Source organism: Ambystoma mexicanum, chromosome 6q (assembly GCF_040938575.1).
Source record: "Ambystoma mexicanum isolate Mex_15411 chromosome 6q, UKY_AmexF1_1, whole genome shotgun sequence".
Taxonomy (NCBI): domain Eukaryota; kingdom Metazoa; phylum Chordata; class Amphibia; order Caudata; family Ambystomatidae; genus Ambystoma; species Ambystoma mexicanum.
The window spans coordinates 990,765,651-990,778,198 of NC_090937.1; the positions used below are offsets into that span (position 1 = coordinate 990,765,651).

Genomic DNA, 12,548 nt, shown 5'->3' on the forward strand with positions numbered 1-12,548 from the left:
GGTTCAACAGCTTCACTCTCCCAGTTACGTTACAATAGTGAGCTATTTTGCATCAGAGATGTGGGTACACATCCTCCTACCCTGGGAAAATCTATGGTGTCACACCCAACATAAGCTTTCGGCACTTCTGTGTTTGCCTCGAAACCCAGCATTAGTGATATGCAGAAAAAATTCTTGGGTATTTAATGAGTCTACCAAACAGCAACATAGATATTAACTTTTTCAGAACTGTATTGAAGTTATTTTTGAGATTCCATATTCACGTGTCAAAAAGCTCTTCTTAAGTTAGCTGTGTGCCATAAACATGTGTCAACACGTGTTTCGAGCTATGTGTTCTTCAACAGGGCGTAAATAGATATTTACACATCATTCGCATTATCTTTAACCTCTCTCGTTCCTTTTTCTTTCTAGGTCACTACTGAACTGCACCTGGAGTCATTTAATGTGCCATCAATCTCCATTTAAGGACAGCATGTTTTTATCAACATCTTGCAGCAGCTCGTTTCATCTTCACAGTAACTCCTTTTCGCGTTAGTATGTCATATAACTGGTTTCCCCTCACAAATGTGATGTTGAAGATCTCGTTATCAGAAGGCTAAGGTTTGCGTATTTAAACACTTGTGTACAGGTGCGTTATAAATGAAATGATAGTTTATTTATATCGCGCTCGTACACAAGTGTTTCAGAGCACGATGCCATATATTATATATGACATGCTAACATGAAAAGGAATTAAGATTTGCGATTTATGCAGCAATATAGTCCCACTTTCTGTTAGTGTAGGGCCGATTCATCAAAGACTAAAAGAAACAGAAGACCTTGCTTGGCATGGAACAGTGACGTGAAGCTGGCTCATCCACCTCACAGATGAACACACTTGATGTCTACAGGTTCTAGTCAAGGACCCGGTGGGGCCATAACAGTGGCAGATCTCAAAATGTAATATTTATTTGAATTAGTTATTTTCTGTGTTTCAGTTCTGTAATGTTAAAACATGTTTACATTTGGGTATACTGATGGTGCAAAGGTATTGTGAAGATCGTATTGTGTTATCATCGTTCACATATGTTGCCAAGGGGTTCTATACAGTGTAGGTTTTTAGTATGCTGCCTTAAGCTGTTATAGGCACACTTGGAGGTATTTTTTTTTTTATTTTTTTTATTTTTTTTACTTAGTTTAATAATAAACTTTTTGAAAAACTATTTTAGTCATTTCCCCATACTATTAAGGAAGTACAAGGATTGCAGTTCTCATATCCGGCCTACGATCTTATACATCGAGCATGTCGATAAAGTTTATCACCGAGCAGGTTAGAAATACGGAGCTCCCACTTAGTATTCTGAACCACCAATCCTCCATGTTGCCGTTTGTTGGTGCATATTTGCTCAGATGTATCGATCTAATTGAATTCAGTTTAGTGCAACCAATCACCAAATGTTTTATGGTTTCGGTTTCCTTTAGACAAAATCTGCACCAGTTATCACAGATCGTTGGGGCTTTCCGTCTTAGTAAAACCTCTTTTGTTCGAAGCGCATTCATTCGCAGATGAAGAAAGCGGTCACGGTGATGTCTAGAAGGAAACTGGGTAAGATATCTCGGCATCTTATTTATCTTGTTGATGGTTGGTCCCAACTTTGGTGCCGATGCCATTTTCTCCAGACGCTCGATGTTTTGTGCCCAAGCCCATTCTTTTAGCTTTTTCTTTGCGAGTTGAGGCCATTTTACCAGCATTTCCTTGCTTATATTGGCTGCTCGCATGATGTCGTGAATTCTTGTGGCCCAGATGTTTAGGATCGACTTTGAAGGGCACACTTCGTCGATTGCTAAGATTTCGTAGGCGGGTTCTTTCTCTATTATTGTCATCTTCCTCAGTAGAGCAATCGATTTCCAAATAACTGTTGTGTGTAGAGCATCCAAGGCAAGTTCATGCCTTATTATTGATGTTGAGAAGCATTTCGGTAGCTTTAAGACACGTCGCCAGAAATATCCTTCCAGTTTTGCCCAGATGTTGTGATCGAGATTCCAACCGGCTTCAGTTCCATAGGTGACACATGGGATTACTTTTTGCAAGTAGAATAGACGAATTGGGGTCAGGGAAAATTTACCAAAAAGGTTATGAATTCTGGTTCCTTGGATGGCCAAGATATTCATACGACATAGTAGATTTCTTGACCAGCTCTTCTCACATATCGAGGAGGATATCATTATACCTAGGTATCTGAATTCGTTTACTTCCTCAAGACTCGTATTTCCAATTTGCCACTTAAAACATTTTTTTTTCTTTGTTCCTTTCAGCGCTCCGATCTTCATAATTTTTGTTTTTGACGTATTTATCTTCAGCTGGTTTGTATTCATGTATTGGTATAATGTATGTAATAGACGTTGTAGGCCGATCGGCGTGGTGTCTATTAGGATTATGTCGTCTGCGTATATTAGGCAGTTTAGGTGGGATCCATTCAGTTTCGGTGGAAAGCAACGCACCTCTTTCAATGCTGATGGAATATCCGCGATGAATAGTTTAAACAAGCATGCTGCAATAGGGCATCCCTGTTTTACACCTCTCTGGGTCTTCATTTTGTCCGATAGAATCCCGGCTTCATTTAGCCTTATCTGGATGGTCGTGGCTGTATGCAATGCAATGATGGGGAACAGAATCTCCTCTGGACAATTCCAGTTGATTAATTTGGCCCACAAGATTTCCCGATCTATGCAGTCGAAAGCTTGATGAAGATCAATGAATGCTATAAACAGCTGTGTTTTTCTTTCCATAGCATTCAACTTCAGTAGGTTTAACAGGGTCAGGTTGTTTTCAGTTCCGACGCCTTTCGTAAAACCCGTTTGTCTGGGATCAGTGATTCCACTCGTGTTAGCCCACTTCGTTAGTTTCTTTTGCAGGAAGTTCGCAAATACTTTGCCGATGGTGTCCAGTAAGGCGGTAGGGCGATAGTTTGCCGGAACAGCTCGATCGCCTTTCTTAAATATAGGGACTATAATTGCAGATGTCCACGATGCCGGTATCTCTCTAAGTTTTTTGATGTTGGCAAATAGAGTTTCGATTAATTTTGCCCATTCCGATTTGTGTTGTTTGAGCATAACGTTGGAGATGCCGTCAGGCCCAGCGGCTCGCGAGTTGTTCAGTTTTTCAATCGCAAATAGGATGTCCTCCCTGGTTTCGGTGCAGTCCCAGTTTACAGACCTTAGGTTTCTTTGTGTGATATCAATTTCATTATCTCCTGAGAAAACCTTAAGGAAATGTTTATTCCACTCCGCTTCCGTGACCACGTTTGCCATTTTCGTCTCTTGGTCTGTTGTACAGTTGTTTAGAGTGTGCCATATGTCTCTGCATTTGTGTGATCTTATCATGGTCAGCATGAGTTCGCCTCTCTCTTGGTCGCGTTGGAATTTAAATGCCTTTGACCAATTACGGTATGTTTGGGACCTTTTTTTTATTAGGATGGCGCTGTTAATGCCACCTTGCGCTTTCAGCTTGCGTATATCGCTCTTTCGGCGCTTTTTTTCTTCGTTTACTCTTGTGCTCCATTCATGGATATGTTTTTTCTCGGAATTTTCTCTTCCACAAGGTCGGTAAACTTTTCAGCGGTAAGAGTGATACATAATCCACGTTACACAGAGACAGACGGTCTGCTTCGTCCAGTTTCTCTGTTATACTGGATATCTGAGCAGTAGATATTCGTAGCCTGTTTTTCCCGTTATTTACTTCCAGAGCTTGAGTCACTGTTGACTTATTTGCTCCTGGATGTATCCTCAGATGTAGTACTAACGGGTTATGGTCACTGGATTTTGTGGGTGTTATATTCAATTCATGAAGTGAGTTCCAGGCATGTTTTGAGACCCATATATAGTCCAAAACCTTTGCAGTGCCCAAATTTTGCCACGTAATTTTCGGGGGCCTGTCGCCATCAATTTGACCGTTGACCATATCACAATCATACGCCTCCATGATATTATCCCAGAGGATCCTTCTCTCCTGGTCTGAGGGGCTGTTGGCGCGGTCATTAGATATTCGCACACCCTTTTCAGAAATCCAGGACAAGTTCATGTCACCACATATTAGTAGTATGATATTGTTCTTCTTGTGGATGTGCTTGTCCAACAGATTTGTTACCGTGCCTATAAATCGTTTGGTGGTGATCATCGCCGGATTCCAGTATACATTTAATACGAGGAGTTGTTGTTGATTGTTCCCATCGTGACTTTTTTGTTGCATCAGCGTACATTGCACAAACAGATTTGGGTTTTCACTTCTAAGCACCTTCCAGTCACATCCGATTTTCATCATGGTTATCAGGCCGGAGAAGGGGCGTCCATGAGAATTTTTTCCCGCTGGATTCAGCATTGTGGCATAGCCATCTTTCACGGGTGGACATCTTAACCATGTTTCCTGTAGACAAATTATGAAATTATCATTCAGCTCAATCGGAAAACTTTCGTAGAGATGACGGAAGCCTCTCGTGTTCCAGGAGATCAGGGAAGTCAATTTCATTTCTTTGTCGGAGACTAGCTACTTTGTGCCTTCACCATATTTGTTGATTTTCCCAGAGTGGGGCATAGGCAGTTCGGGTCTTAGTTGTTTTCTTAGTTCTCTCCTCCGGTGATCTTGAGAGGACACTTTCTGTCCGAGGCTATTTAACGGGTTCATTGAATTAACTGATCTTTGACTTGCCAAGTCGGACGATACTTCTCTAGTCTCAAAGCCAAACTGCAGAATTTCATCCTTTGCTGCCAGAATTGTATTGCGTACCGCTTTGGAAGATATGTGAAGGTATACTTTGTCAGCGTATTTCTCAGACACATATTCGATAATAGCAATGTCATTAGATGTCACCGTTCTCAGAGCCGGTACCGAGTGTAAGAGGCGCATAACATTCCTTCTGTTCAGGTTCACATCAGGATCGTCTTTGTGGATGTTCGTGATTGCAATTCGTGGGTTTCTATCAACCGTTGATTCATGGATTCTAGGCCTGGTCTTTACCGCCTGATGTGATCTTTGTCCGGCTGTACATTTGGGATTTAGATTTCTCATGTTAATGGGGCTGCCACCTACGCCTTGTGTTAAGGAGTCCACATCTGACAACTCGCCTCTGGGCATTTTTTGGTTTTTACAGTCCAATTTAGCCTGATGCACTGAGGCCTTCGGGAGCGATTTGGAGTTTAATATCCAAGGGTTTCCCGCCCTCTTACCCTTGGATGTGTAGGATTCATTTTGGTTAGAATTCAGGGATTCATTTGATTCCAAGCTGCTCGTCGAAATAATTGAGGCGTTTGGGTCGTTTGTCTCGCAGTCATCTTCTATTGAGTACGTTGATAAGTTGCAGAGGTCAATAGACGCGGTTTCGGCTGGGCATTCAACTTCTTCCGTTTCCACTCTCTGGCGTTTTTTGGGGTTTCCCTTTTCAGCTGTAGGTTCACCGACAACTTTACTCTTACTTGCGGTCTCTTTAGACGGCATTGGTGCATTACTTTTTTGAGTTCTTGAAAAGAAATTCGGTTTGGCCGGAGACGTCAGATTGCGTATACATTTTCTAGATTTGTTAGTTTGGTTGCGAGGTTCACAATGTTTTTTCTTTTCTTTCTGTTTCTTCGGGGTGTTGTCAGTGGCCAGCAGCTTTTTAGGTTTCTCAGCGTTTTCTTTCTCCAGTGTTGGCTTTTTTCCTGTTTCCTTAAAGTTTTTTGCTGCTCCAAAGAAAATCCCAAAAGATGAGCTTGGGCGGGATTGAGTGGCACATTTGATGGAGACTTGGGACTTGGGTTCACACTCCTCTAGTCCTTGCTTAAGGTTAGAAGACATGGGAGGTGGCTCCACAGGCCCCACTATTGTTGCCACATCGTTGGACACGGCTGGTTCTTTCGGCGTTGATTCCATTGAGTCGGAATTAGGTGTTCCAGTAATTTCTTTTGCTTTAGGAGTCGGTGTTATAGGCTCCATTGAAGGCATCGATCTCATTAGTGTGATTGATTGCTTTAGGCAGGCAGCAATTGATGTTATCAATTCGTTCTTTTCCTGATTTCCTTTTGCCATACCTTCGTTTACTTGCTTTTGGATCTCTGACAGCGCTGTTTTATCAGATTCAAGGTTGTCTTGCAACTGTGCAATTTGTTGTTCTTGTTTGACTAATTTTTCAATGATGTGGGACAGTAGCCCTCCATTTGATTGCAGTGCCTCATGTAAGTTTTCGTATAATTTGGTGAAGGGTAGTAAAGCAACCGATGATGCAGCTAACACATTGTTATGAATTTGAAGAGCGGCGGCAGCCGACAGATTTGATTTGTAGGCTGCAGCCGCGTCACCCTCTGTGTTACCATCAAACGGGATCATTGGGTCCTTTTGCTTCTTAGGCCCCGTTTCTCCAAGTCCGGTCCTTTTGTTACTCGTAGGTTTGAAGTTAAACGGGGTTCTCGGGGTGGAACAGGTGGATGCAATCTTCGTCAATGAGTTTTGGTTGTTACTGGAGACGCTGTCCCCCCCTAGATTCTCTAGTCGAGAGAGACTGTTTCTCCGATGGCTTGAGACTTCGTCAGCATTTCTCTGCACCTCTCTTGATACGTGATGGAACATTTGCGGAGGGGAGACCGTTGCGGCATTATGGGGGCCGACTGGGCGAGACTTTCTAATGTAGGTGTCAAGGGGCTCCATTCCAGTTCTTGAGGGGCCTATAGACAAGCATTCTTTCATTGTATCAAAGTCAGCTTTCAGGCGTTCCGCAAGTCTAGCTTCACGTCCTGCTAGATCTAACACCTGAGTTGAGTATATGCTGCATGCAGGGGAGTATGCCTGTGGGTTTTGCAACTCGGCAGTAGCACGTCTCTCTTTCCGAATTGCTTTGGCTTTATTCAGATTAATCGCGATCTCAGCGCTTGATCTTGGAAATGCTTTCGGATCTTTGTTCGAAAGTGGATCCAATTTCACTTCCATATCGTCATAGGGTTCGAGGCTCGATTCTACCTCCAGTGTTTGATGGTTGCAAGTGTTGGCACGGTTCGTTAGTTCGAATATTTCAGCATTAGTAGAGACCAACACCATTTCTTTCTCGTGTTCAATGAGTTCGAGGTCCGTCACATCGCACTCATGCAGCGGTCTTCCCATTATTCCTTCATTCGCATGGTGAGAGTCATTCGTGACAGGGACGGAGGCAATTCTTTTCAATTCGGTATGGTCGTTGGTTATAATGGATGTACAGACTTCGTCAAGCGAGGTTTCCTCCTGGCCGACCACAGGGACAGAAGGTACTGCCACGGACAAATCCGTCGCTGATTGTGTATATGACGCAATCAACTGAGGGGTTTCACCCACTTCTGGATCTAGTGGTGACACTAAGGGATCACTCAATAAATCAGGCGCTAGATCAGGAGTTAAAGACTGACGCCGTGATGCAACGGCACAGGGATTACAGGAGGGACTAAGGAGGCGGCCAGGCATCAAGGATTCAAGTGACGATTGTGGGCTTGATGAACTAGAGAAGTGGGCAAAGCCTGAGCCTAGGCTGAGGAGTGCTTTGCCCACCATGCGGGGCCCACTCAGCCTCTGCTGCTCCCAGTCATGACTCCCTAGGGAGCCATCTGATAGACTCTCCAAAGGCACACAGTCTCTCTGTGAGGAGGACACCGATGATGGAATCTGTTCCCGAGTCACCGCCACATCCATTGGCTCGGGCTCAGCAGGATTGGCGGACAGGGAGCCCTCCGCTCTGAGGGAGTCCAACTTGCCATTGGAATGTAATGTTTGTCTGGACATGGCACGAGTCAGGGGCCCCAATTCAGCCATAGAGGCGTGTTTCTTACCTTCTCTCCGGCGGGTCTTCACCTCAGCGGCGTACGGCGGCGTACGGCCGCGGACTGCCGCAGACTGAACTCAGCCCGAACTCTGCGCGCGCTCCGCGCTCCGGGCGAGTTTTTAAAGGGAGTAGGGCTTCTTTTTCTTAAAGAAGAAGTGATCCAAATACACTGGATCTCCGATGCGATGGATGTAGCAGCAGCTCCTCACAGCAACCAACAGGACCAGCGACTGCCGCAGACTGAACTCAGCCCGAACTCCGACATATCGATTTATGATTTAGGCATTTAACATTGAATAAGTGAAAGGCTGATAGTCATTTTACGTTCAATGTAATTTGAATTTAGAAAAATCCCTTTTAAAATATTCCCTTCTCTAAACTCAAGAAGCAATTAATATATATATTACAGGGCCTGCAGCAGCGGCCCTGCAGTTATGGTTAAGTTGCTCAACTCATAGAAAGAGCACTTTTTGGGCGGCTTATAACTCCCCCCCCCCCCTTTACCTCCCCTACAAACTTTGCAGAGCAAGTATATGGAGTTTGGTGCAGTTTCGTCTGGGGGGGGTAGGGGGGTAAAGTTATAGGGGGTCCCAACATTTGTGGAAATCCTCAGACGCAATGGAAGAAATGTTTTGCACGCCCACACAGCCCAAACTGCTGGATGGATTTTCACCAAATGTGTGCCAGAAGCAGTGGCTTGGTCCCGAAAGCGGGCTTTTGTAAATTTGGTGTAAATCCGCCCAGTAGTTTTTTTTTAAAAAAAGGCCAAAAAGTAGGTAAAACTAAAACTAGTGATAGCTGGGTCCGGTCCACAGACTCACTTCCTGATTCAGGATCCGCAGACGCCTCAGGACCAATCAGCGTCCGGCGTGACATCATAAACGCCCGCTGATTGGTCAGTGAAAAACACGAGGTGTGTCAAAACCTTTGAAACGGATGCCATGTTGGATTTGCAAACAGCGCCACAGTCCACGGACATCAAAGTAAAACCATATTAAAAAACACATGTTTTTGTCCATATGGATTAGTATAACTATACAGGTCCAAGATAGGCGCTATCATTTCAGCTAGGTAGAGGCTTACCTCCAAAATAAGTCACATGACTTTGATAACATGAGTTCCCAAAAAGAGTACAAATAGATTTGCTTTGCCTGAGGAAGTCCCTGCATAGGGGTTGAACGCATGGCGCAAACAGAGGAGTGTTTGACTTTTAAATGCCAATTCTTTTTAAGTCCATGCTGGTCAATATATTAATGATGATGATGCTTTTAATAAAAAAAGCTACTTGCACTGAAATAGTTGGATCGAGTGCTTTGTAAGTTTGGTTTTGCTAAGAAAGCTGTTTTTTGTTCAAGTCTACAGTGGCAATAAGCAAAACGTTTATCTCTAAGCACTATTGTAAAGTTATGCATGTTTGCAATGAATGCATAATCTCCATCCATCTGCGTGTAGGTGCTATAGTGAATCTACAGATGCCTGCAGTGAATGCATAAGCTCAAGGAACGTGCATTTTAGCGCTATTAAAGTGCCAAATATATTAACGCTACTGTTCAAACCAGGACATGCCAATCTATTTGTGTGAAAATGCATTCTAGGTGCCTCTTATATGCTGTAAGTAGTTCTACCCACCCAGGTATTCTGCTGGTTAAATGCAGAATGTAGGGGTTGCAAGGCTCATTTTAACTGCAAAAATATACCAATTCATGTCACAATGTTGTGATTCATAGTGGAATCTGATACATTTTGAAACTGAGAAATGCCGGATATTGATCGGTGGTAAAAACAATTGCAAGTTTCAAGTGTCAATTGGGAGGACACATTTAAAAAAAAAAAGAAAAAAAAACTGTCTTAAGCAGCGGCGCTGTAATTGAGAAACTATGTGGACCAGACCCCGCTCCAAGGGAGATGGAAGACAATTTTCGATGAAGAATACACATCTGAAGACCTACGGTTTATAGAAAGCAAAACTAAATGAATAAGCAACTTTCCCATGTATTGTGATGGGACAACAGATTGACCGATTTTTATAAAGTATATGTTGAAATAACGGTAATCTGTTTTGCCATCATTTTGACGCTTCTAGGGGTGGGATGCCAATCCGCGTGAGAAAGAGGTTTGAATGGGTATGCATGGGTAAACTCATTTAATAACATCTGCGTTGTCTATCGCTTTCATTTAATAATGCCTGCACCGTAAATTAATCCGGTCGACCTCCTATTCTGAAAGTGTATATAAGTAAGAGCCCTACAATTCAGTTATGTTGTGTAATAGCATATTCACATGTGTCAACAATTTAACAGTGAACACTTGTTCACAAACAATCTTACCAATCATAATGGGAGTGCCCTCTGTCTTGAAGTGATTCACAAGTTCCCTTCCTCGGGAGGCGAGCTCTGAACCTTGACTGCATAACAAAAACACGAAGCAGATTTAAATAATCCCACCATATAACACTTTTAGTGAAATAAGAGTTAAATAATGTAGTACAGTGCAAGCAAACTCTTAGCAGATGGTGGGTTTTTGCACATGCATTGTATTATAGAAAGCTTTGGCGTTTGGTCCCATGATCATGCTCACAGCTCACATGGCTGGGCCAGTGAATGAAGGACAGATATACTTTGAATGAGGAACACTTCGAGCATCAGCCACCCTTGTAATATCTCAGGTCTTTAATGTGATGTGCAGCTCTGTCCAACTCGGAGCTCTTTCCATTACACAATAAAAAGGTAAGACAGGGATCCCACTAGCATTAAATACAGTGTATCAAGTATGAACATATCACTTGACAGAATAGAAAATTAACTAAAGTTAATACATCTATTAGGAATGATTAATGAGCATTAAATACAATAGATATTCCTGGTTGTACGAGAGTATGTGACATGCTGACACTAGTATTAAGTTAATGAATACAAAGTTAATCACTGAAAACATCAGGTTTTCCAGAACACCAAATATATATCACAGCACCACAGGAAACCTGAAGAGGTGCACACACTCACGCTTGGTATCTAGCCTGACTTTGTCTGCTTGATTGTGAGGGAGATTGCAAATCGCTGTATAGGAAGTCCACACATTTGCAGGAGTACAATCTCAATTAGATCTCCTTATAGATCTATTTTGCAATATCTCTTTAAATGCCCACTCAAATCCCTAACTCAATTGCAGGTTCGGGGAATCCCTAGACCCACTTTCTCCAGAATAGCAAGCCCCAGTCTTTGGGGCTTTGGTGTTTAAAGTAGCCCTCCTTGCTTGCCTGTTCAATCTGCAGTCCCTGATCTTTGTTTAGCTTTGCCCTTTCAATCTCATCCCAATTTTTAAGGATCCTAATGTTACTTGCAGCTTTCTAAGCCACCAAGCGACTGCAATGGCTCATCTGCTTGAACGCCATGGTGGCCTGCAAGCAGGACGCATATATGTGTCGCCACACTGAACAATGCAGAACTACCCCTTCCTGCTGCCCCATTACAGTCGTATTCTATAGTTTGCCTCAAGTTTAAAACCCGGCTCTGGGAATCATGACTTGTTTCATAAAGGTTCTTGTGAGCAGTTGACCTGAGGCACACATCCTGGCTGGTTTTATTTATGCTTACTGTGGTTGGTTTGGCCCAGTTTGTATCCTGCGATGCCATCACATTTTATACACGGTTCATGTTGTGTCACTTGCGCTTTTGGGAAGTTGGTACTACACATATAGTAGCATGGTACACATATAGCAGCATGGGAATATGACATGTTGGGAGTTCAGTCATATCGGTCTGTGGTGTTTCAGCGTGGACCTTTCTTTGGATTAGAATTTCCTTTCCCACATCTTGTCGTGGCAAAACCTTTCCCAGGCACTGGTCGTTAGCTTTTCTAGCTCTCCTCAAATGAAAATGACAATTATTGATGTGTTCATTTGTTTATCATGCAGTGAAATGTGCAAGCATGCAAGCACATTTCTTCTTCTCTTTTTCAGCTCAGAACATTGCCACGGTGCAAGCAACCCACAACATGCTGTTGACCCCCGATCCATTTGATGGTAGTGCAGTCAGTGATTTGGTGTGTAGACGATTTCCCATTGACACTGTCCATGGGAAATTGGAAAACAGAGGACTGGGCTGCAGGGAAAATATTTGGCGCCGGGAGGGCACACATTGAGAGACTGGAAGAACCAGCTCATCAGCAACAGACCCAACGTGGGGAATGGAGTTGAGGGCATGGATGTCAGAGGGGACCCCAAGTTCTTCCTTCAAAAGGAAGGCTGTCAGTACGTTTTGTTTGTTTTGCTGGTGTGCAATGCAGTCTCCTTTTGAAGAGAATTTTCAGTGTCTCTTGGATTGGAAGGAGTCATGGCATCCTAGTGGATGTGTTCTTGACAGACCGTACATGGACGACTGGTTCTCCACTTTTTCCAATGACCAATGAAGCTGCAAATCTTCAAGTACAGCAAGAACGCCTCTCGATTCACATAGCACCCGCATGGCATTAGCAACACGGCTTTGCAAATCTATTTTCCGTTCAAGAAAAGCTCCCTGGATCGTCTTTGGAGCTGCAATTACTGTTCCAGCAGAGAAGGTAGAGTAATTCCTGTGTTTAAATAGAGCTTGTGGTTTTTGTTGTCTCGTGGTACTGTAAATAACAGCAGTTACTACCATACAGGTTGATGGTACTCTTGTGTGTCAATCTTGAAAGAATGCAGGGCTGAGCCCCCCCCCCCCTACCAGGATTGCAGCCTGTTATAGACGCAGCACACATCTGACGCTTAACTCACTA

General features: G+C 43.3%; 1 protein-coding gene across 2 annotated transcripts in view; it reads right to left on the reverse strand.

The window, feature by feature from the left end:
• Nucleotides 1-12,548, reverse strand: part of UFSP2 (UFM1 specific peptidase 2) — a 356,824-nt gene that overhangs the window by 116,603 nt on the left and 227,673 nt on the right. For both annotated transcript variants that reach the window (XM_069631513.1, XM_069631514.1), the window contains one exon: nt 10,121-10,197. In XM_069631513.1, coding sequence (XP_069487614.1) covers nt 10,121-10,197 — 77 coding nt within the window. The remainder of the gene's footprint in view (nt 1-10,120; nt 10,198-12,548) is intronic.